At 42.2% G+C, this 23,959-nt stretch overlaps 1 protein-coding gene across 2 annotated transcripts in view; it reads left to right on the top strand.

Moving 5' to 3' along the window:
- Positions 1 to 23,959, top strand: part of MAN1A2 (mannosidase alpha class 1A member 2) — a 488,967-nt gene that overhangs the window by 423,852 nt on the left and 41,156 nt on the right. For both annotated transcript variants that reach the window (XM_030204025.1, XM_030204024.1), the window contains 3 exons: positions 3,898 to 4,013; positions 19,467 to 19,686; positions 22,834 to 23,006. In XM_030204025.1, the coding sequence (XP_030059885.1) occupies positions 3,898 to 4,013; positions 19,467 to 19,686; positions 22,834 to 23,006 (509 nt within the window). The remainder of the gene's footprint in view (positions 1 to 3,897; positions 4,014 to 19,466; positions 19,687 to 22,833; positions 23,007 to 23,959) is intronic.

Below are 23,959 nucleotides of genomic sequence, written 5' to 3'. Positions count from 1 at the left end.
TCAATGTACAGGAGATGAGCCTTTTTCAAATGAAGGAAAACCCTGGACTGAGAGGGCATAGGAAGAAGTTGAGAGGAAATATGCTTAGGAGAAATCTAAGAAAATACTCCTTCATAGAAAGGATGGTGCATGTGTGGAATGGCCTCCCGGTGGAGGTAGTGGATACGAAGACTGTGTCAGAATTTAAGGAAGTGTGGGACAGGCATGTGGGATCCCTTAGGGAAAGGAAGAGTTAGTGGTTACTGAGGAAGGGCAGACTGGAAGGGCCATTTGGCCCTTATCTGCCGTCATGTTTCTGTGTTTTAATCTCTGCATCTCGAGCATCTATGTCTGTAAATAGCATCTTTCTGAAACCACTATTTAAACTTATAACTGACCTACCCTTGTAAATTCTGCTATTTATACATGTAGATGATTGTGCATTGTTTTAGTTAGTGCCCCGCTTCTTAAAATTATGGTTAACTTCTTTCCACTATATATCAAGCATTAGGATGCAAAAGAAAAGTGCATTCAGCAAAATATTAACTGTGCCAGAGCTGGTGGTGGGAGGCAGGGATAGTGCTGGGCAGACTTATACGGTCTGTGCCAGAGCTGGTGGCGGGAGGCGGGGCTGGTGGTTGGGAGGCAGGGATAGTGCTAGGCAGACTTATACAGTCTGTGCCCTGAAGAGCACAGGTACAAATCAAAGCAGGGTATACACAAAAAGTAGCACATATGAGTTATCTTGTTGGGCAGACTGGATGGACCGTGCAGGTCTTTTTCTGCCGTCATCTGCTATGTTACTATATAAAATCATTTCATTTTTGTTTGGTCACCTAACTCATCTGAAATACTTTTGCATCTAGACGATGTATTGATGTCATGGAGCATGGCTAAAGCTGCCTTGACAAATTAGATAAGGTTAATCCCAACAGAGGATTGGGCATCAACATACTAAACAGTGTGTGTTCAAAGAGTTTTTGACTCGCGCCCTAGACGTGTTGCGAGACAACTGCCTTCACCCAGGGAATAAAAGAATTAGTTAAGCTGACCTTCATGAAGATTCAGAAAGATCAGAGCACATTGTAACATGAGCCAACATTGTTAAAACTGCTACTCCTGAAGAATTCTATGCAGAATCTTGAAAATTTTGTGCACTGTATTTTACAGTTTGGCAAAATTCTGCATACTTTATTTGTAATGGTTTGGGGTTTTTTTTTTTTTTTTTTTGCAGAATTCTCCCATCATAAGATCTAATATCCCTATCTCCTCCACCTTTTCAGGGCACCACCTTCCTCAGCTCTCTTGCTTCAACTGCAGTTTTCTCACTCCACCCCTCTCTGCCCCCCCTAACCCTTCAGTTCTCTGTCTTCCTCCAGCTCCCATCAAAACCCCCAATCCTACTTGTCTCCATGGTTCTTCCATCAGTGCACATACCCCTATACCACCTTTCTCTCCCCCAGGATATATCCCCACTTCTCCCCTCCCCCAGCATACAATCCCATCTCTCCACCCCCCCCCCCCCCAGCATACACTCTCACCTTGTTTCTTCATACACATACCCTAACCTCTCCTTCATTCTTCTCTCCAACCACATATCTAGCTTGCTCCAGTGATCCCCACTCCCATAGCACACCCATTGGCTTCCTCCAGGGACCCATACCTCACCCCACCTTTCTCAAGTGACTTCTTAACCCAGTGGCACACTCCCCCAGCTAGCTCCAATGACCCTTATCTTGTAGTGCACACATCTTCAACTTTCTCCATCAAATCCTATCTCCATGGTGCACACACCTCACCTCGCTCCTATAACCAGCCCCTCCCCACCCTTACCAATTTCTCCAGTGACCTATACCCCCACCGTGACACGCTCTCTCTCCCACCCTTCTCTTTCCTGGCAGACTGTCCTCTCATTGTTTACTGCCTCATAATATATTGTATATGCATTCATGGGTTTCAATGTTTACTAGGGGTGCACAGGCCAAACTTTTTCATTTTATTTAATTTCCTGTGTCGTTTGTGGGATTTTTTTTTTTGTTTTGTTCATTTTTCATTTCAGGTACAATATCAGAAATAGTGCATACTCTTTAGAAAGACTGTGTACTTGCTTTGATACAGGATGAAAACGAACTTCTGGTTTTTCCTGTCATTAATGTTGTTTCAAATGAATGCACGTCCCTAATATTTATATAGCGCTGTCTGACAAATCAAAGTACTTGATTTCACTAATTAATGGCTTACCAATCGTCGTCTGGTTCTTAACCCAGATAACACACTAGCCTCCTGGATAACAGGTCATAGTCCAGTACTATCAATAATCCTGATACTGTTTGATAAACAGATCACTCCAGTACCCTCCTTTAGATATCTTGGCATGATCATTGATTCCACCCTTTCCTTTAGCAGTCAGATTTCTGATGTTATCAAAAAAATCTTTTTATTCTCTTTGTCAACTGCATTCAATCAGAAACTCAATAGACCAAGAATCTTTATGTATCTTATCTTATGCTTTCATTACTACATGCTATGACTACTGCAATATTGTCTGTGCCAGTATCACTAAGACTAATTTGAAACTGTTCAATATACTGTGGCCCGTGTTATCTGTTGGACTTCAAGCTATGACAGGGCTACCCCACTCTTACACTGTCTCCATTGGATCCCTGTTGAATTTAGAGTAAAATTCAAAGTTCTTACGTTGACACATAAGGCACTTCATAATGCTACCCTATCTAGCAGCTATAACTATCCCATACTCACCTATTCAAACTCTTCGTTCACTGACAGATAGTGTAGTACCTCGACTATCAAGGTCTAAACGGGAATCGACCTGTAAACCAGCTTTTTATTTTCTATCCCCAGCATTGTGGAATTCATTACTACAACCAATTAGATTAGAAAAATCTTACCCTCTTTTTCGCACAGTATTGAAAACTTTTTATTATTGGGCAGCTTTTGCCAATTGAATCTGTTGCACTTTGAAATGGTAGACTGCACAGGTTCCTGAACAGAGGCCAAGGAGGTATGCTTTGTGTTACGTATGATTGTTATATTAGCTGATTGCTTTGTTGCTTTCTTGAAATGAAAGATTTGTTTGTCCTTTCCTATCTTTTAATGGATTTTTCAAATTATTTATTATTTTATGATTTTGTTATAATGTTTGAATTGTAAACTGTTCTAATTTGCTTGACAATAAGTGATGGTATAGTAAAATAAACGATAAAACTCATCTCCATATATTGGAAAAAAGTAGCAGATGTACAAAAAGATTGTAAGTAGCATGAGGTAAAGCATTGCAGGGGTGAGAAAAAAGAAGGAAATCACCCCACAATATCCACCATGGAACAAAAAACAAGAAGCAGACCTTTATAAAGGAAATGCAGTCTTTAATGAATCGTATTAATGCTCCCAGGGTTCACAATCAGATGCCTGACATGGCTATGTTTCACCAAAATTACAGACTGCGTCAGGGGCATATAGTACCAGTTGGTGCAAATCTTAACATTCCACCAACATAGGTTCTGCACGGACCCAAGAAGATACACATTGACCTATTTGTGATCCCTGGAAACATTAAAGACTGCATTTTCTTTATCAAAGTTTGCTTCTTTTTTTGTTCCAAGGTAAGACATTTACAGGAGACTTGCCATTTTTGGTTTAGTTAATCAACCTAGTATACAACCTAGTATACTGGTTCAAGACATAGATTATCATTCTTTACTATCATATAAATTACCAAAGAATCTTTAAGCTGTGTACTGTTGCTATGGAGGTCTTCAAGCTAAATACTAACCCAGCCTATTCCTGCTGAGCTTTTGAGGACTTGTGGGATTCGAGTATTACATGAGATGTCCCAGATAGTGACTGTAATATCTTCTAATCTGTGTTCCATTAAACTTCCTGTTTCTCTTGTCACAGATCACACGTCAGTGGGTGGACTTGGGGACAGTTTTTATGAGTACTTACTGAAAGCCTGGCTGATGTCAGATAAAACCGACACGGAGGCAAGGAGGATGTATGATGATGCCATTGAGGTGATTATAATACCAAAAAAACAGTAATGTTTCAAAATTTTTGTGGTGGAAGGGAAGTGTCCTGAGTGAAAATAGATGTGGCAGATTGTGGTGACTCCATTGCCACAACTATTTTTTATCATTTACGTTTTAAAAAGATGTGTTATTTAAGCATGCTTTTAAAAAACAAATACAACAGTCTTCTAACTTCCTGTGTAACACAACAGTTTACAATAAGGCTGTGTGGTACAGAACAGAAATCACCAGCTGGAAAATTGCAGCTTTCCCAAATGGTCTTTTTCTGCTGTCAATTACTAGGTTACTCAGTGTTGGAAGGTGGTATCAAATGTATGTACAATAGCATAATGTGCTGATACTTGAATTATTTACTGCATTATATAGATCACATAATTTCATTAACTTTTACGACCATGAATATTGTTGTCGTTTTAATTCCATTATACCAAATTAGGTCAGTGAGGGCTGTTTGTGGGTAAAGGCTCTGTCATGGTTGGAAATGGCGCTTAAATTGTCAACTGCTAACCAGAGATGAACCTTTATGTAATAATGGTATTGGTGCCCTCTAGTGGTGTCACAGACGTACTTGTAGGCCATGAGACTACAGTGTTAGTGGTTGACCGGAATTATTCAGAATGTCTCAGTTTATACAGGGGCTCTAAACTTCTAAAATGAGTAGCTTCACTCTTTCAAAAAGTAGGGAGACAAGGGGACACTCAATGAAATTACATGGAAATACTTTTTTTTAAATTTCTTTTTCAGTAAACAAAGTATAGAAATACATAACATTATCTGAGCAGACAAAGCTAAGCAGTTGTGCCCTGAAAATGGCAGATATAAATCAAGGTCAGGTATACATATAAAGTAGCACATTTTGGAGTTTATCATGTTGGGCAGATTGAATGGACCGTACAGCTCTTTTTCTGCCGTCACCTACTATGTATATTACTATCAGACTTATTTTTGAAAGAGAAGGGCATCTTTCAACACATCGGAAGATGGGCGTCCTTCTTACAGGGACACCCAAATTGGCATAATTGTAAGCTGATTTTGGGTGTCCTCAACTGCTTTCTGTTGCGGGGATGACCAAAGTTCATGGGGGCATGTCGGAAGCATAGCGAAGGCGGGACGGGGGCGTGCCTAACACATGGCCGTCCTCGATCGATAATGGAAAAAAGAAGGGCGTCCCTGACGAGCACTTGGGCGACTTTACTTGGTCCATTTTTTCTTACGACCAAGCTTTAAAAAGGTGCCCGAACTGACCAGATGACCACCGGAGGGAATCGAGGATGACTTCCCGTTACTCCCCCAGTGGTCACTAACCTCCTCCAACCCTAAAAAAAAAAACTTTAAAAATATTTTTTTGCAGCCTCTGTGCCAACTTCAAATATCATACCCAACTCCATAGCAGCAGTGTGCAGGTCCCTGGAGCAGTTTTAGTGGGTACTGCAGTGCTCTTCAGGCAGGCGGACCCAGGTCCACTCCCCCACCCCCACCTGTTACACTTGTGGTGGTAAATGTGAGCCCTCCAAAACCCACCACAAACCCAGTGTACCCACATGTAGGTGCCCCCCTTCATCCCTAAGGGCTATGGTAGTGGTGTACAGTTGTGGGGAGTGGGGTTTTGGGGGGGTTTGAGGGGCTCAGCACACAATGTAAGGGAGCTATGTACCTGGGAGCTTTTTCTGAAGTCCACTGCAGTGCCCCCTAGGGTGCTCGGTTGGTGTCCTGGCATGTGAAGGGGACCAGTGCACTACGAATGCTGGCTCCTCCCATGACCAAATGGCTTGGATTTGGTTGTTTCTGAGATGGGCGTCCTTGGTTTCCATTATCGCCAAAAATTGGGGACCACCATCTCTAAGGACGACCATCTCTACGGTCAACCTAAATGTTGAGATTTGGCCGTACCCGACCGTATTATCGAAATGAAAGATGGCCGTCCATCTTGTTTTGATAATACAGGTTTTCCCGCCCCTTTGCGGGGACGTCCTGCGAGGACGTCCTAAAACTTGGGTGCCCCGTTTGATTATGCCCCTCTATGTGTCATAGTCTATAATTTAACACTTCTGAAAACCTCCAATGGAACATCCCCCCCCCCCCCCCCCAAGAAGCCAGGGGAAGAATTCTAGAAAACAATCCTGCAAGCATCAGCAGAGCAAGGACAGGGCAGATCCAGTAAAAGGGACCAAAATAAAAGGGAGGATTAAGACGAGTGAGCAACCCCACGCACACCCGTAAATCGCCAAGTGTGATAGATATCCAAAATTTTGTGAAAATTGACCAGAGTATCATTTTTAATTGCAGTGAGTTTGGTCATCTGATGAATATGATCTAGTTTGCAGAGTACCATGTCCATGGTAGGTAAGTCAGTCTTTTTCCAATAAGTCGCCAGTGAAGTCTTGCAGGCTGTAAAAAAATGAAGAAGCAAGCTTATTATATTCCAGCCACACCACTGTTTTAACATGCAACAAGCAGTACTCCACTTTAAGGGGGTAGGCAACCAGTTGTATTTAGTGTAAGGTCTGATGAGCACCAGTCCAAAAAGATTGGACCACAGGGCAGGACCACCAAATATGATACATATCGCTAAGCACCCTACAGTGTTGCCAGCATTGCCCCGTACCATATTTAAACATCTTAAGAAGGTGTTGTGGAGTATTGCACCAGCCATGAAGTGTTTTATAACTATTTTCCTCAAGACTACTGGCTATAGAGGCTTTTAACAGATATTTAAATAAAAGTTCCCATTGCCTAGGCTCCAAGACGATACCCAGATATAACGCTCCCACTTATTAGTGTGATACACAGTAGGGTTAGCAGAAAAGATCTGCAAAATGTTCCCTCAGTTTGGAAGGAAAATTAGCAGCAAAAAGACCTGCTAAGGTGGGAGTAATAATGATTCCAAGATATCTAATATATGTTGCCCCAGGGGTGGACTGAGAGTGGTCTGGGCCCCCCACTCGGCCACTGCCTGACATACCCAACCCACCTGATGCCATGCTGCTGCCTCCCTACTGCTTCAGCCAACACCCCCGCTGCCCGGTCCTACCTGAAGGGCCCTGGTAGTCTAGTGGTCTCTGCAAGGAGGGTGGAGCATGTTCTTTCCTGCCCGCTCCGCTGCCGCTATTCTCTCGCCTACTGGCACCGCCGTGTTTTTAAAATGGTGGCTGAGACTTCCCACAGTAGTCTGGACAGTCAAGGAGTCTTGCCCTCCATTTTTAAAATATGGCGGTGCCGGGCAGGAAAGAACATGCTCTAAATCAGGTGTGGACGTTATTCAAAAATACCATCTTGGAAGCCCAGTCCAGATGCGATGGTGGAAAGTAGAGAAAATGTCAGCCAGCGTGGTTAAAAGGTGAAGTAAAAGAGGCCATTACAGCCAAAAGATTGTCTTTCAAAGAATGGAAAAAGTACCCAAATGAAGAAAATAAGAAGCATCATAAGCACTAGCAAGTCAGATGCAAAGCATTAAGAAGGCTAAAAGAGAATATGAAGAGAAACTTGCTGCAGAGGCTAAAACTCACAGTAACAACTTTTTCAGGTACATCAGAAGCAGGAAGCCTGCGAGGGAATCCGTGGGATCATTAGATCACGAAGGAGCAAAAGGGGAGCTCAGGGAAGACAAGCCCATAGTGGAGAAACTGAATGAGTTCTTTGCTTCTGTCTTTACAGAAGAAGATGTAAGAGATATGCCTGTACCAGAAATAGTTTTCAAGGGTGATGATGCGAAGGAACTGAAAGAAATCTCTGTGAACCTGGAAGAAGTACTGAACCAAACTAACAAATTAAAGAGTAGTAAATCACCTGGACCGGATGGCTTGCATCCAAGAGTACTCAAGGAACTCAAGCATGAAATTGCTGATCTGCTGTTAGTAATATGTAACCTGTCATTAAAATCATCTGTAGTACCTGAAGATTGGAGAGTGGCCAGTGTGATTCCGATTTTTTTAAAGGGTTCAAGAGGTGATCCGGGAAATTATAGACCAGTAACCCTGACCAGTGATGGGCAAAATAGTGGAAACTATTATAAAGAATAAAATTATAGAACAAGTAGACAAACATGGCTTAATAGGACAGAGTAAGCATGGGTTCAGCCAAGGGAAATCTTGTCTCACCAATTTGCTTCATTTCTTTGAAGGCTTGAATAAACATGTGAATAAAGGTGAACTGGTTGATGTAGTGTATGTAGATTTTCAGAAAGCTTTTGATCAAGTTCCTCATGAGAGACTCCTAAGAAAATGTAAAGAGTCGTGGGATAGGAGGCAAGGTTCTGGTGTGGATTATGATTTGGTTATTGGACAGAAAACAGAGGGTAGGGTTATATGGTCATTTCTCTCAATGGAGGAAGGTAAACAGTGGCGTGCCGCAGAGATCTGTACTGGGACCGGTGCTGTTTAACATATTTATAAATGATATGGAAATCGGGATGATGAGTGATGTGATCAAATTTACAGATGATACAAAACTATTCAGGGTTGTTAAAACACTTGCAGACTGTGAAATATTGCAGAAATACCTTAGGAAATTGGAAGACTGGGCATCCAAATGGCAGATGAAATGTAATGTGGACAAATGCAAGGTGATGCACATTGGAAAGAATAATCCGAATCATAGTTACCTGATGCTAGGGTCCACCTTGGGTGTCAGCACTCAAGAAAAAGATCTGGGTGTCGTTGTAGATAATACACTGAAATCTTCTGCTTGGTGTGCAGCGTGGCCAAAAAAGCAAACAGGGTGCTAGGAATTATTAGGAAAGGGATGGTGAACAGAAAATACTATAATGCCTTTGTATCATTCCATGGTTCGTCCGCACCTTGAATATTGAGTTCAGTTCTGGTCGCCGTATCTCAAAAAAGATGTAGTGGAATTAGAAAGGGTTCAAAGCAGTGGCGTAGCCAGACCTGACATTTTGGGTGGGCCCAGAGCTAATATGGGTAGGCACTATGTATATATAGGTGTGAGTAGTTTTTTTGGGGATCCTAAATAATTTTTAATAAATAGTCTGCCCAACAGCTGTCCTACAGCAATATAAACCACATACATATTCGGAACCTATGTTGCAATCCTTAAACCAACCATACCGAGAATACAAAACACTCAGGACCTATAGAGCAATTCTACCATACCATAAGCAGTCATTTCTACGAGTCACACAAGGAAAAGGAAAGCATCTTAAAAACTACAGTGAGCACTAGAACATCAATTCACCTATTGTAAAACGAAACCAGACAGAATAGTACAGATCTTCCCTTGGTGCCCTGATCTCATCCCATGGTTTTTATTACCATCTTTACGCTGATGACTCTCAGATCTACATCTCCACCCCTGAAATCTCAACCTTAATCCAAGGCAGAATCTCTGCCTGCTTGTCTGACATTGCTGCCTGGATGTCTCAACACCATCTCAAATTAAACATGGCTAAAACTGAACTTCTCATTTTTCCCCCTAAACCCTCCTCCCCTCTTCCCCCATTCTCTATCTCTGTTAATGGCTCTCATATCCTCCCTGTCCCCTCGGCTCGTAACCTTGGAGTCATCTTTGACTCTTCTGTCTCCTTCTCTGCTCATATTCAACAAATCGCCAAAATCTGTCGCTTTATCTTCATCATTAGTAAAATTCGCCCCTTCCTTTCTGAACACACCACCAAAACCCTTATTCACACCCTTGTTATTTCTCGCTTGGACTATTGCAATTTACTTCTCACTGGTCTTCCGCTCAGTCATCTTTCTCCTCTCCAATCTGTCCAGAATTCTGTAGCTCGACTTATTTTCTGCCAGAATCGCTATGCCCACACTAGCCCACTTCTCAAGTCTCTTCACTGGCTCCCTGTCCGCTTCCATATACAGTTCAAACTTCTCTTACTGACCTTTAAATGCATCCACTCTATGACCCCTCGTTACCTCTCCTCTCTCATTTCTCCCTACATTCCTCTCTGTATGGACCATGCCAGTCTCATCCTGGATAGTAGGAACATAGTTATGCGCTTTTTGCTTCTTCAATTTTTAAGCCAATAACCAACTAGCGTGGCAACCAAATTCAAAATCAGATTGATGCACCCTCTGCAGATTCTCTGCAATCTCCAACAATCATAGCTCCTGAATTTCCAGGAATAGGCGATATAGCTGAGCTCTCAAAGACAAGGTAGACCCTTGAATTTTAGCCTTATGTTCCAGAATATCCGGGTGAGCTAGTAAGGTCTGTTCTGCTAAAAGTTTTGTCTGAGTGACATGGGCTTGCAGAGCGAGAATTTTGCCCCATAGTATATAGATTTAAGCCCTTTCCAGAGAATATCAGACATCATTCCCTCCATATCATTGAGTTGGAGATATTCTTTGATCTCAGATTTTGAGAAACATGAGCAGGTTCCCCAAGAAGGCTTTCATTTAATTCCAATAACTTATCCCCACTGGGTCCGGCACCAGTGTTAAAGTTAGAGGAGCACGATCAGACCAAGTATGAGCATAGATTTGAGAGGACACCAGCTCTTTTATAAGAAACGACTGCCCCTTCCAGTAATCTATATGGGAATAGGTCCCACAGACCTGAGAGTAATACGTTCCAAGACGTATGAAGAGAGGCTTGCTGACCTGAACATGTACACCCTGGAGGAAAGGAGGAACAGGGGTGATATGATACAGACGTTCAAATATTTGAAAGGTATTAATCCGCAAACGAATCTTTTCCGGAGATGGGAAGGCGGTAGAACGAGAGGACATGAAATGAGATTGAAGGGGGGCAGACTCAGGAAAGATGTCAGGAAGTATTTTTTCACGGAGAGGGTGGTGGACGCTTGGAATGCCCTCCCGTGGGAGGTGGTGGGGATGAAAACGGTAACGGAGTTCAAACATGCGTGGGATATGCATAGAGGAATCCTGTGCAGAAGGAATGGATCCTCAGAAGCTTAGCTGAAATTGGGTGGCGGAGCAGTTGGGGGGAAGAGGGGGTGGTGGTTGGGAGGCGAGGGTAGGGGAGGGCAGACTTATATGGTCTGTACCAGAGCCGCTGATGGGAGAGGGGGTGGTGGTTGGGAGGCGAGGATAGGGGAGGGCAGACTTATACGGTCTGTACCAGAGTTGCTGATGGGAGGCGGGACTGGTGGTTGGGAGGCGGGAAATACTGCTGGGCAGACTTATATGGTCTGTGCCCTGAAAAGGACAGGTACAAATTCAAGGTAAGGTATACACATATGAGTTTGTCTTGGGCAGACTGGATGGACCATGCAGGTCTTTTTCTGCCGTCATCTACTATGTTACTATGTAATAAGTATAGTCTCTCCGGCAAGGATGAAGGCATCTCCAGAAATCAAGGAGGTCCCATTAAGCTACAAAACTCCACAAATGGTCATTGGCACTGCGAGCATAATGCATCGCAGGGCCAGTATTATCCAGCTTTGGATCCGTCGTAAGGTTGAGGTCCCCTTCCAAAATAACATTCCCTTCAACATGGTTTAACAACAGTGTATTAAGTACATCCCAAAAGGCAGAAGTAGGTTCATTGAGAGCATAAACAATGACCAAAGTGTAGTCCCTGGAGCCCAGTTTCAGGTTGATTAAAAAGTATCTGCCCCCTTTGTTCCAAGCCACTTTTCGGATTTCCCATATATGAGATGCTGAAAATGCGATCAAACACCCCCAGTTTTCTTATGCAGTGTGTTAGAGGAAAAGTAAACTATGAGGTACTTGTGATGCATTCAAAGATGTTCATGCTGTGGGAGCAAATGTGTCTCCTGAATCAATCAGAGCCACATCTGCCCTCCAATGCAGCATCTCTTTGTACATAAGCTGACGTTTCTATGGAAAATTTAAACCCCTAACATTAAGGGTTAGCAAATGTAAAGAAGCAATGATAAATCAGAAATAAAAGGAGACATTGATACAGAGCTAGCTCCCCTCTCCCTCGCCATGTAATAGCAACCAGACCCTGGCTTCTCCCCCTAACAATCCAATATTCCCCCCCCACCCCCCCCCCCCCCCTTATCCCCGAAAAAAGTACCTCAAGTGCGTCCATTGAACCCAATGGAAGCACTCTCGGAGAAAATAACACAAACTTTTTCGTTTGCATCCTAATGCTTGATATATAGTGGAAAGAAGTTAACCATAAATTTAAGAAGCCGGGACACTAACAAAAACAATTTAGAATCTACATGTATAAATAGCAGAATTTACATGGGTAGGTCAGTTACAAGTATAAATAGTGATTTCAGAAAGATGCTATTTACAGATATAGATGCCTGGGATGCAGAGATTAAAACACGATCCAGTCTGCCCATCCTCAGTAACCCCCAAATTCCATTTGCCTCTCCCATGCTTTCTTAAATTCTGACACAGTACTTGTCTCCACGATCTCCACCAGGAGGCCATTCCACGCATCCACCACTCTCCGTGAAAGAGTATTTTCTTAGATTCCTCCTAAACCTATTTTCTCTTAACTTCATCCTATGCCCTCTCATTCCAGAGTTTTCCTTCATTTGAAAAATGCTCACCTCCTGTACATTAATACCACTGAGGTATTTAAATGTTTCTGTCATATCCCCTCCCTCCCAGCATGTACATGTTGAGGTTCATAAGCCTGTCCTTTCATTTTTTTATGACAGAGACCACTTACTAATTTTGTAGCCATCCTCTGGACCGACTCCATCCTTTTTATATCCTTCTGTAGGTGCAATCTTCAGAATTGCACACAGTACTCTAAATGGGGCCTCAGCAGAGACTTATATAGGGGCACTACCACCTCTTTTTTCCTGCTGGTCATCCCTCTACTTATGCACCCAAGCATCCTTCTGGCTTTTACCGTCGCCTTTTCTACCTGTTGTAACCAGGTACCTCTCTTGTGCAGCCATGGATAGAACAATCTCCTCCAGCCACAGGCTCCCAGTACAATGAAGAAATAGATGTCCACCAGTAACTTCAATCTTAAGGTTTCTAGTACACAGTTCCAACAGCAGCATAGCACATACCAGGATTCAATACAGGCTTACAGGCTCCAGTCTGGGCTCTTTATCCAATGCACAATAAACAGTAATTCAATTCCCAAGACAAACAGTTCTTTCAGTTCATCATCACAGTTCAGTCACCAAGTAGCATTTTCTACCTTCTATCCTCTACATTCAGGAGAGTTCAATATTTTAGGGAATCCTTCTACCCAAGGGATTTCCCCTGCATCAGCTTCACAGTGAATTCAATACTTTTGGGACTTTCTCTCACCCAAGGAATTTCAGCCTGCAAATACTTTAGGGACCTCTCTGCCCAAGGGATTTCAGCCTGCAACTGCTTCTCTCCTTCAGCATCTCTCTCCTGAACTGAACTCAACTCCCCTGGGACTCCTTCCCACCTGCCTAATCAATCCCTGGCTTCCGCCTTCACAACCAATCATTCTCCACTCATTAGCTTCTCCACACCCATACCAGCTGAGTTGAGCATTAAACTAATGAGACCAATGCTGAGCTCCTGCACACAGGGTTTCCTAACTCTCTTTCCACCTAGTGGCAGCCACTCTACACAACCTGCCAGCCTACACCCATGTCTTCCCTGATTGCAGCTAGGAGTCCAGTCCGGGTTCTTCATCTCCCCCTCTGGCTCCTTGCCTGCAATGCCTTCTGGGACTTGTATTTCAGACTGAAACTGCCTTAACCCAACTATCCTGGAGGTGACTTTATCACACTGTTTGTCCACCTTAAGATCATCAGACACAATCACCTCCAAGTCCTGATCTTCTTTCATGGAGATGATCTGCATGGGGACATAAGGAGCAAAGTTGACATAACTTGCCTTCCCTGTATAAGGTCAAAGCAAATGGATGCTTCCAACGGTAACAAATGCCTTGAGCTTGCAAACACTGGGTTATCAGTCTCAGGTCCTGATGTTACTGATAAATTTCTATTGTATAGGAATCCCAGTGAAAGTTGTCCATCAGGCGAGCCTTACGCAACACTTTTTCTTTCAGCGATAATGTCCTTAGGCTGATTAGTGAGTGGAGCACTTAAAGACCAATGTGCATATTCCAATAGTCCAGTGAGATTTTCTGTTGCTCATCATTGAGCAAAGTGCTAACAAGTTAAGCTCGCAATCTCTTTAGGTAGAGGTTTCTGGAATTCCTCTGAAGCATAAGTTATATCAACGGCTTTGATTTTCTAAATCCTTTATTTTTCCCAATAGCTGTTGAGAGGTATTGCAAGCCGTAGAGAGCTTCTTATCCAGTGCTGCAAGTGTTTCTTTATGTTCGTCTAATTGATTCTCTGCGTCTTCAATTTGGTGGACAAGTTCACATTTCTCCCCATGCAGATCATCTCCAAGTGCTGCAAGTTTCTCCCGCACAGCTTGCATATCTGATTTGATTTCTTTAAGCCAGGAACGGATCTCAGCCAGCAGTTCACTCCCCAGATCACCTGCCAAGTCATGAATGGTAAATAAGTCCGTGAAGCTAGTTCAGGTTGCGATGCTGGAGGCTCTGATGAGGGCCTTGTACCTGACTCATCGCCGAGTTGCCCTTGAAGGCAAACCCAGTGAAATCAGGTGTTTTTGATTTAATACTTATGAAAGCTGCTCAAGAAGAAAACTCCCCTTAACCAAAAAAAGTATTGAATTCACTAGGATTGCTCTGATATTTGAAGGATTATTTATAGGGTCGCTGAGAGCTTAGCCTTTAGGCATCCATCTTGTCTGATTATGTAATTTCTTCCCTACATGGAAATACTTTTAAACCAAATAGAAGTGTCATAAAACACATAGCCACCCGTCTGAGACCACCCCGTGGCCACTTAGAGAGTCTATCCCCAGCACAGCTCAGGTCCACCTGCACCTGCCGCTTGTTCTCTACACTAGCGCCCTCCTCCCACCGACTGGGTCCCAACCACCTCTGGGCGAGTCTGCTGCTCTCAAATTATCCCCAGTGATTTCTAGGTTACTGGGACCACAATCCCAGTGCTTCCACAGGTCCCAGAAAGCACTCACAGACTCAACACACAAATAACCAGGATTCTTAATCAGTCCAGACAAGCAGAAGTAATAAACTAATAATGTTTATTGTCATGAAAAAAAAATTAGAACAATAAACAAAAGGTGCAGTCGACAAACAGTAACAGATAATTGAAATATAGATCAATTATAACACTAACTAAAGATTTGTTTACTATCTAAATAGTACCTGGGGAGATCAGGACATATAGCTGCTCACAAGTTATCAAATATAACTTTTCACAGGGCCTCGGCAAAGATATCCTTTTCTCTTTTCTCCCTGGCTAAGACTGGAGCAAAATCCAGTACATTCTAGATGAAATTGAGCTCCTGGGCCAATCAGAGCCCAGAACAACAAGTTTTAAAAATAGCTGGCCACATCTCACTGCAGGTTACCTCTTACCTGTGTTAACAAAAGAAGGAATGGTCTGTTCCCTGTAACAATTTTCAACATAAACATGCACCATCTGCTTGCCAAACTTCTGTCTCGCTGCACCCTACGCCTGGAATAAACTTCCTGAGCCCCTACGTCTTGCCCCATCCTTGGCCACCTTTAAATCTAGACTGAAAGCCCACCTCTTTAACATTGCTTTTGACTCGTAACCACTTGTAACCACTCGCCTCCACCTACCCTCCTCTCTTCCTTCCCGTTCACATTAATTGATTTGATTTGCTTACTTTATTTATTTTTTTGTTAGATTGTAAGCTCTTTGAGCAGGGACTGTCTTTCTTCTATGTTTGTGCAGCGCTGCGTATGCCTTGTAGCACTATAGAAATGCTAAATAGTAGTAGTAGTAGTAGTAGAAATACACTTCAAGGAATAATTAATACAAGTTATAGGTTTAAACCCCACAGTTTTGTCACAAGGAGGAAATCATTTTTCACTTAAAGAATAGTTAAGCTCTGGCACTTGTTGCCAGAGGATGTGGTAACAGCAGTTAGCGTATCTGGGTTTATAAAAAGCTTTGGACAAGTTCCTGAAGGAAATTCCATAGTCTCTTATTGAGATGGACATGAGGGAAGCCACTGCTTGCCCTAGGATTGGTAGGATGGAATGTTGCTACTAATTGGGTTTCTGCCATGTACTTGTGACCTGGATCAGCCACTGTTGGAAGCAGGATACTATGTTAGATGGACCATTGGTCTGACCCAGTATAGCTATTCTTATGGTCACAAGTAGACCCTGTCCGTAGTGCATATCAGCTAATTATGGTCAACTGCTTTCACATACCAGATTGTTCTGTTTGATGTCCTAGTTCAATGCCACAGAAATTAATAGGATGAAAAGTACTGGGCAGCAGTACTTGAAAAAGTTGCACTGCTGGTATAATGAAACCGGGAGGGCAGCCTGTCTGTAGTGCAGAAAGCTGCTGTATGTTTAGGTGTCTTAGCCCTGTTTGTTGTTTCCCATTAGCACAAAATATAATAAATGTTTGAACTAAACAGTACCTTTAAAGAAAGAAAATCTGCAAAAGTAGAGGGAAAACTTCACACAATGAAACGAGATTTTGTAAAATCTTGTTATTTTAAAAATCTTTTCAGAATTGGTTTCTGATTTGTATGTTGTGCCATTGCTTGTGGGGAAAACCACTGCTGCTCCCTGGGATCAGTAGCATGAATCTTGCCACTATTCGGAATTCTGTTAGGTAATTGTGACCTGAATTGGCCACAGTTGGAAGCAGGATACTGGGCTAAATGGACCATTTGTCTTTGCAAGTATGGCTATTCTTATGTTCTTAAATTGTTGACCCTGTGAATTTTATTGAGATAGAAATGGGGAAAACCACTGCTATCCCTGCGATTGATAGCATGGAATCTTGTTACTATTTGGGATTCTGCCAGGTACTTGTGACCCCTATTGGTCACTGTTTGATTGGGTGCATAGGGAGAGGAATAGCGAGCAGGAAAAAGGAGATGATAGTACTTCTTGTAAGTCTCTGGTTTAAGTGATGGTCTGGATACTGCACCCTTCAAGAAGATATTAACAGGATAGATTTGGTCTAGAGGACAGCTACTAAAATGGTCAGTGGTCTTTGTCATAAAGTATATGAGGACAGACTCAAAGATCTCAATATATGTAACTTTGGAAGAAGGGTGGGAGAGGGGAGGTAACATAGTAGATGACGGCAGAAAAAGACCTGCACGGTCCATCCAGTCTGCCCAACAAGATAACTCATATGTGCTACCTTTTGTGTATACCCTACTTTGATTTGTACCAGTGCTCTTCAGGGCACAGACCGTATAAGTCTGCCCAGCACTATTCCCGCCACCGGCTCTGGCACAGACCGTATAAGTCTGCCCATACCGACACCCACATCCTCAGCCACATTGCACCCTGTGCCTTATAGCCTCATCACTGACATTTCCAGCAGCACAAGTGACCACTTAGTCCGCAGGGGACAAAGAGTCCCATGATTTTTCCAGATTATTATGGGGCTGCGTTGAAGGAGACTATCGCGTCAGCTTATTTGTTTCCAGGGAGGCAGGATCCTCAGGCCTTGCAGGTTCATTCTACGAGATGTACAGCAACATCCTGGGCAGAGACTACCTTACTGTCTCTGGTGGATATTTGCAAGACAGTGATGTGGTTGACACTGCATACCTTTGCCCAGCAGTACAGGGTGGACATTGCAGCACTCTCGGAAGCCAGTTTTGGGGCTTCAGTCCTCAGGACAGCTGCGCCAGGATTTCACCCATTCTAGAGATTACTTTTAAACATCCCACAGGATCTGAGATAGTGGGAAGCTACTTAATAAAAGGAGAAATTAGGTCTTACCTGATAATTTTCTCTCCATTAGTCCTTCCCACTATTCCAGAGGCCTGCCTAAGGTTTCTGAGATGTTTAGTTGGTGTAAAATAATAGAACAAATAATGGCTGTTATCTTGCGTGGTATTTCCTGCATATCTCTTGTTCTCTGCAAGTTATCCAGAGATGAAAGAGGTCCACACACATTTCCTCATCTGGTTAGTGTTAGGTTAACAAGTTGTTTAAGGTTGTTATGTTTATTCTGAGTTTATCATTACTGCTTGTCTACGTAAATACTGAGGAGCTGGACTGGATACCGAGAGATATGTCTCAGTTCTGTTTTCAGTTCTCCATCTCCATCTACTGGGTGATGGACACAACTATCCCACAGGGGATAGTGGGAAGGACTAATGGAAAGAAAATTATCAGGTAAGAACTAATTTCTCCATCTCCTTTAAAGCACAGAGCTTAATCATCTTCTGTAACTGTAAATGTTCCTAGATGTCTCTTTACAAACTATCATGACTAGGATTATCAGGTGTCTTTGCCTGTTATCACTACATGGACTTTGAAGGCTAAAGACTTTGGACTAGATTGCCCTCTTCTCACATGTGGGTTATTCAGCCAAGGAGGCAAGGAGACAAAGACAATATAAGAACTTTTGAATACATATAATGGGTCAGATCAATGATCCATCTAGCCCAGTATCCTGTTTCCAACAATGACCACTCCAGGTCACAAGTACCTTGCAGAAACTCAAATAGTAACAACATTCCATGCTACCAATCCCAGGTCAAGCAGTGGCTTCCCCATAGGTGTCTCAATAGCAGACTATGGACTTTTCCCAACAGGAACTTGTCCAAACCCTTTTTAAACCCAGATATGTTAATAACTGTTACTACATCCTCCAGCAAAGAATTCCAGAGCTTAACTATTCATTGAGTGAAAAAATATTTCCTCCTATTTGTTTTAAAAGTGTTTCCATGTAACTTAATTGAATGTCCCCTAGTCTTTGTACTTTTTGAAAGAGTAAAAAATCGATTCACTTCTACTTGTTCTACATCACTCAGGATTTTGTAGACCTCAATCATATCTCCCCTCAGCTGTCTCTTTTCCAAGCTGAAGAGCCCTATCCTCTTTAACCTTTCCTCATATGAGAGGAGTTCCATCCCCTTTATTTTTATTTTATTTATTTATTTATTACATTTGTACCCCGCGCTTTCCCTCTCAAAGCAGGTTCAATGCGCCTTACATATTAATTGGGATTACAAAGTATTGGTGGAGAGAAATAAGTTGAATATTATTGGAGTAATAAAAGAAATAGGAATGTAGAAATGTCTTCTTTGAACATTTTCTAATTCCGCTATATCTTTTCTGAGATAGAGTGACCAGAATTGAACTCAGTACTTAAGGTAACTGAACGCAGTACTCAATATGAATTCTGCACAAGGTTTTGTACCTCAGGAAGTTCTTCTCTAAATAAGTCTCCTCCCATGATTAATATACTGCTAACTGTGGAAGATGCTCCTCTCTAGCAACCAGTCGGAGCTAGGTAAAAGTGTATAATTTTAGTAGAGTCTTTAGGTGTCAGTCTTTGCACCTCATAGTAGAACCCTAGGCTCTCTATACATGTGTTTTATCACACTTTATACATATTTCAAAACACAGCTTCTGTACCATACAGCATTATATTGCTACCTGGGAAGTAACTTTCCAAATGTTCCTAGTGCTTAAACATATGTGCCTCTCTCCTTACAGGCGATAGAACGACACCTGATAAGGAAATCCAATGGGGGTCTGGTATTTGTTGGGGAGTGGAAGAATGGCCACTTGGAGAGAAAGATGGGTCACCTCACCTGCTTTGCTGGTGGAATGTTTGCACTTGGTGCTGATGGTTCCAAAAATGATAAAGCTGGACATTATCTGCAGCTCGGCGCAGAGATTGCACATACTTGTCATGAATCTTATGACAGGACAGGTTAGAGCATTCTTATTACAAGATGTGTGAATTAGAAACAAATGGAGTGAAATTATATTGTGTTCAGTATTGTAGCTCCATGTGTTTACAAATTAAACCCCACGATATGCATATCTACTGTGCTTATAAAAGGCAGGGAAGCTCAAAGGAAGCTGAGAAAGTATAAATCTCTGAAAGAGACTTCATTAGAGATGGTAGAACCCATAACAGTGGCAGAATTGAAGCATGTGCAGAGCAGACAGAATTGCCTCACAGATAACATATATCCCTACCAAGTCATGAAAGGGTAATAGGAAAGTGGAATTTATGCTTGGATATGAAGTTGACTGATATTGTTGTTAATACTTGGTTATCCATCCTAACTTTTGTAAAATATTCTTGAAGGGATGATTGATAATTGGGTATATTGGATATGTGTACTTTTTCCCCAAAATATATTAGACAAAGTTGTAAAAATTGAATAAAAGTAAAGATAAAAAATGAATGAAAGGAACATGTGACAGATCCAAATGGGCAAGCTCGATGAACAGATTTTCCTATTGGCCTCAAAATGGATTTATTTAATAAAAGAAAAGTGGTACCCCCTATATCCCTATAGCTCATGCATGCTGGTTATTCCAAGTATGCTTGTTTTAGTATTCAAAGCAGACTAACAACAAGAAGCAGTGATGTAATCATACTTGACAAAAGGAATTAAATGCTAAGATTAATTAAACAGTATCTTCCATGCATTTTCATTTTGGATCTCTTGAAACCCCTACTGACTAGGGGATACTTCAGGGCCAGGTTGAAAACCTCTAAAATAGATCATTACCGTCTGCTACTGCAACCAATCAGAATGCACCATGGTCCCCCTGAATGCTCCATTTGGTTTGCAAGGCATAATGCATTCAGGTGTCATCTGTGTGCACATAGTCACTGTGTGAGTTAATTACATGTCACTTCAAGCTTGGCAGGATATTCTGTGGTTGGGCAGCTACAACCTTAACGTGTTCAGATGTCAGCTTTGTATGTGAAATAGCAGTTTCCACTTAATTTATGCATAAGATTACTTGGATGAATACTATATGTATTTACAAATTAATGTGTCACTGCTGTTCATGGTGCTTGCTCAGAGCTTTAGACATTCCTGATAATCTTTCTCCAGAAGAACTAGTGATTAAAGCAGATATGTATGAAACCTAAAGAACTGTGTTTTCTGGTCACTCACAACACTCTTGCCATGTACATTTTAATATATAAACCTGTGCTTTTTCTATCATTAAAACTGTATTTATCTTATCTCCTTTTTTTGTAATAAGAAAGGAGTACATAACTCTTTGATTTTAGCTATTTATTTTATTGAACATATGTACAAGATACAGGATTTTCTAATAAAGAAATAGGGCAATCTATAGAAACCTTTTTTTCCTTCAGCTTGCAGTCTCTGTATTGTAATAATTTCACCAATTTTCTTTTTTGAGCAGTACTCATTAATTATAATGCTTAAAAGCATACAATAACTTAATCACCCTGCATTTTATTTTGTGGTATATGAATGTCATAAATAGTCTTTTTGACAGTGAGATGGGTAATACCAGTCCAGAAAAGAAATGTTAATGTAAATATTTAGTGCCAGTTGAATGCTTCAGGAATCTTGGTGGTGGTTACCAGTCACCCTGTAGAGGTTTTCCTCATCAGTCCCCTAACTGCGTTTAGTTGTGATATGCTAAAACATAAATAGTCTCACTCTTTCCTACCCCTGAGGTTGCTGTGCTTTTCTGTCTTTTTATACATAGTAACATAGTAGATGACGGCAGAAAAAGACCTGCACGGTCCACCCAGTCTGCCCATCAAGATAAACTCACGTGTCATTTTTTGTGTATACCTTACCTTGATTTGTGCCTGTCTTTTTCAGGGCACAGACCGTATAAGTCTGCCCAGCACTATCCCCACCTACCAACCACCCGCCCCGCCTCCCACCACCGGCTCTGGCACAGACTGTATAAGTCTGCCCAGCACTATCCCCACCTCCCAACCACCAGCCCTGCCTCCCACCACCGGCTAAGCTTCTGGGGATCCCTTCCATCTGAGGAGGATTCCTTTATGTTTATCCCACGCATGTTTGAATTCTGTTACTGTTTTCCTCTCCACCACCTCCCGCGGGAGGGCATTCCAACCATCCACCACTCTCTCCGTGAAAAAATACTTCCTGACATTTTTCTTGAGTCTGCCCCCCTTCAATCTCATTTCATGTCCTCTCGTTCTACCGCCTTCCCCTCTCCGGAAAAGGTTCGTTTGCAGATTAATACCTTTCAAATATTTGAACGTCTGTATCATATCACCCCTGTTTCTCCTCTCCTCCAGGGTATACATGTTCAGGTCCGCAAGTCCCTCCTCATACATCTTGCAACGCAAATCTCATACCATTCTCGTAGCCTTTCTTTGCACCCCTTCCATTTTTTTCACACCCTTCACAAGATATGGCCTCCAAAACTGAACACAATACTCCAGGTGGGGCCTCACCAACATCTTATACAAGGGTATTAAAACCTCTTTTCTTCTGCTGGTCACACCTCTCTCTAAACAACCTAGCAATCTTCTAGCTACGGCCACCGCCTTGTCACACTGTTTCGTCACCTTCAGGTCCTCAGATACTATCACCCCAAGATCCCTCTCCCCGTCCATACCTATCAGACTTTCCCCGCCTAACACATATGTCTCCCGTGGATTTCTACTCCCTAAGTGCATCACTTTGCATTTCTTCGCATTGAATTTTAATTGCCAAACGTTAGACCATTCTTCTAGCTTCCGCAGATCTTTTATCATGCTTTCCACTCCCTCTGGGGTGTCCACTCTGTTGCAAATCTTAGTGTCATCCCAAAAAGGCAAATTTTACCTTGTAAGCCTTCGGCAATATCACTCACAAATATATTGAATAGAATCGGCCCCAGCACCGATCCCTGAGGCACTCCACTACTCACCTTTCTCTCCTCCGAGTGAACTCCATTTACCATTTTGTTCTCAGTTTATATGAAAAAATGCTATGTAAAATCCAATCTCTTTTCTAATGAGAAAACAATATGAGAGAAAGAAGAGTCTGTAAAAATGAACTGTTCAGCACGTATGCAGGTTATAAATTTGCATTTTTACAACTCTCTCTTCTAGTGTTAAAACTGGGCCCAGAAGCGTTCAAATTTGATGGTGGAGCAGAGGCTGTGGCTGTGCGACAAAATGAGAAATATTATATACTTCGCCCTGAGGTGATAGAGACCTATTGGTACATGTGGCGATTCACACATGATCCCAAATACAGGCAGTGGGGCTGGGAAGCAGCACAGGTAGGTAAAGAAGATGTTTGGCATAAGATATGTACATCCACAGGGGAACCAAGAACTTTATTTCTCAGATACATGTATTTTCTGAAGTTATACCAGTCAGGGTTTGTGAACTAAAAAATATCCTGAAGTGTGCAGATAAGGTAAAAGTAACCATCCTGAACAGCACCATGAGCAGACACAACAAAACAGGATTCACTTTGGTAGGGCCTGTAGCTATGTGCAGCCAGTGCAACCACACAGGGAGGGCATAAGGGGGAGGCAGGGGCACCAAAATGACACCTCATCTATTGGCCTCCCTTACTCGGCCATGACATGGTGGGCAGGGTAGGATCACTTGGAGGCCTGCCACCCAGGGTGCATTTCTAGGTCGCTTTGCTCTTGCACTATAGTAGAAGGTTCTGATCACAATGATTTTCAATGAGAACAGAATTTAAATGATTTACTGTTAGGTTGGCCACTTGTATAAGTAGCAAAGGTTTACATCTGGTTTCTTTCCGTTCTAAAAGAATCACAAAGAACTGAAAAACTTCAGTGTGTGAGTCTGAATCTCATTTCTTGAAAGAGGAGCCCAAGGAGTGCTTAAGGTCAATAATTCTCCTCTGTCTTACAAATACCTGTCCTGCTCAGCTATGAATTTATAACCATGATTCAAACAGCAAACAAAGGAAATTGACAGTTCTATAACATGAGAGCTACACTGTGGCCTCTCGCACGCTCTAAACTTTCCCTTACTGTTGCTTGACTGACTATGGAAGAACAAGCCGTTAAGCCCATTAAAACAGGCACGATTTTTTTGCTATTCTTCAAGATGAGTTACCAATTGATTCTTATATGTTAATGCAAGCCGTTAAGCCCATTAAAACAGGCAACATTTTTTATTTGTGAAATGTAATTCCCTTATTGTTGTAATATTTTGTGTGTGTGTGTGTGTGAGAGAGAGAAAGTGTGTGTGT

This window comes from Microcaecilia unicolor, chromosome 5 (genome assembly GCF_901765095.1).
Source record: "Microcaecilia unicolor chromosome 5, aMicUni1.1, whole genome shotgun sequence".
NCBI lineage: Eukaryota > Metazoa > Chordata > Amphibia > Gymnophiona > Siphonopidae > Microcaecilia > Microcaecilia unicolor.
The sequence above is the reverse complement of the archived record's forward strand: the minus strand, read 5'-3'. Positions and strand labels throughout refer to the sequence as shown.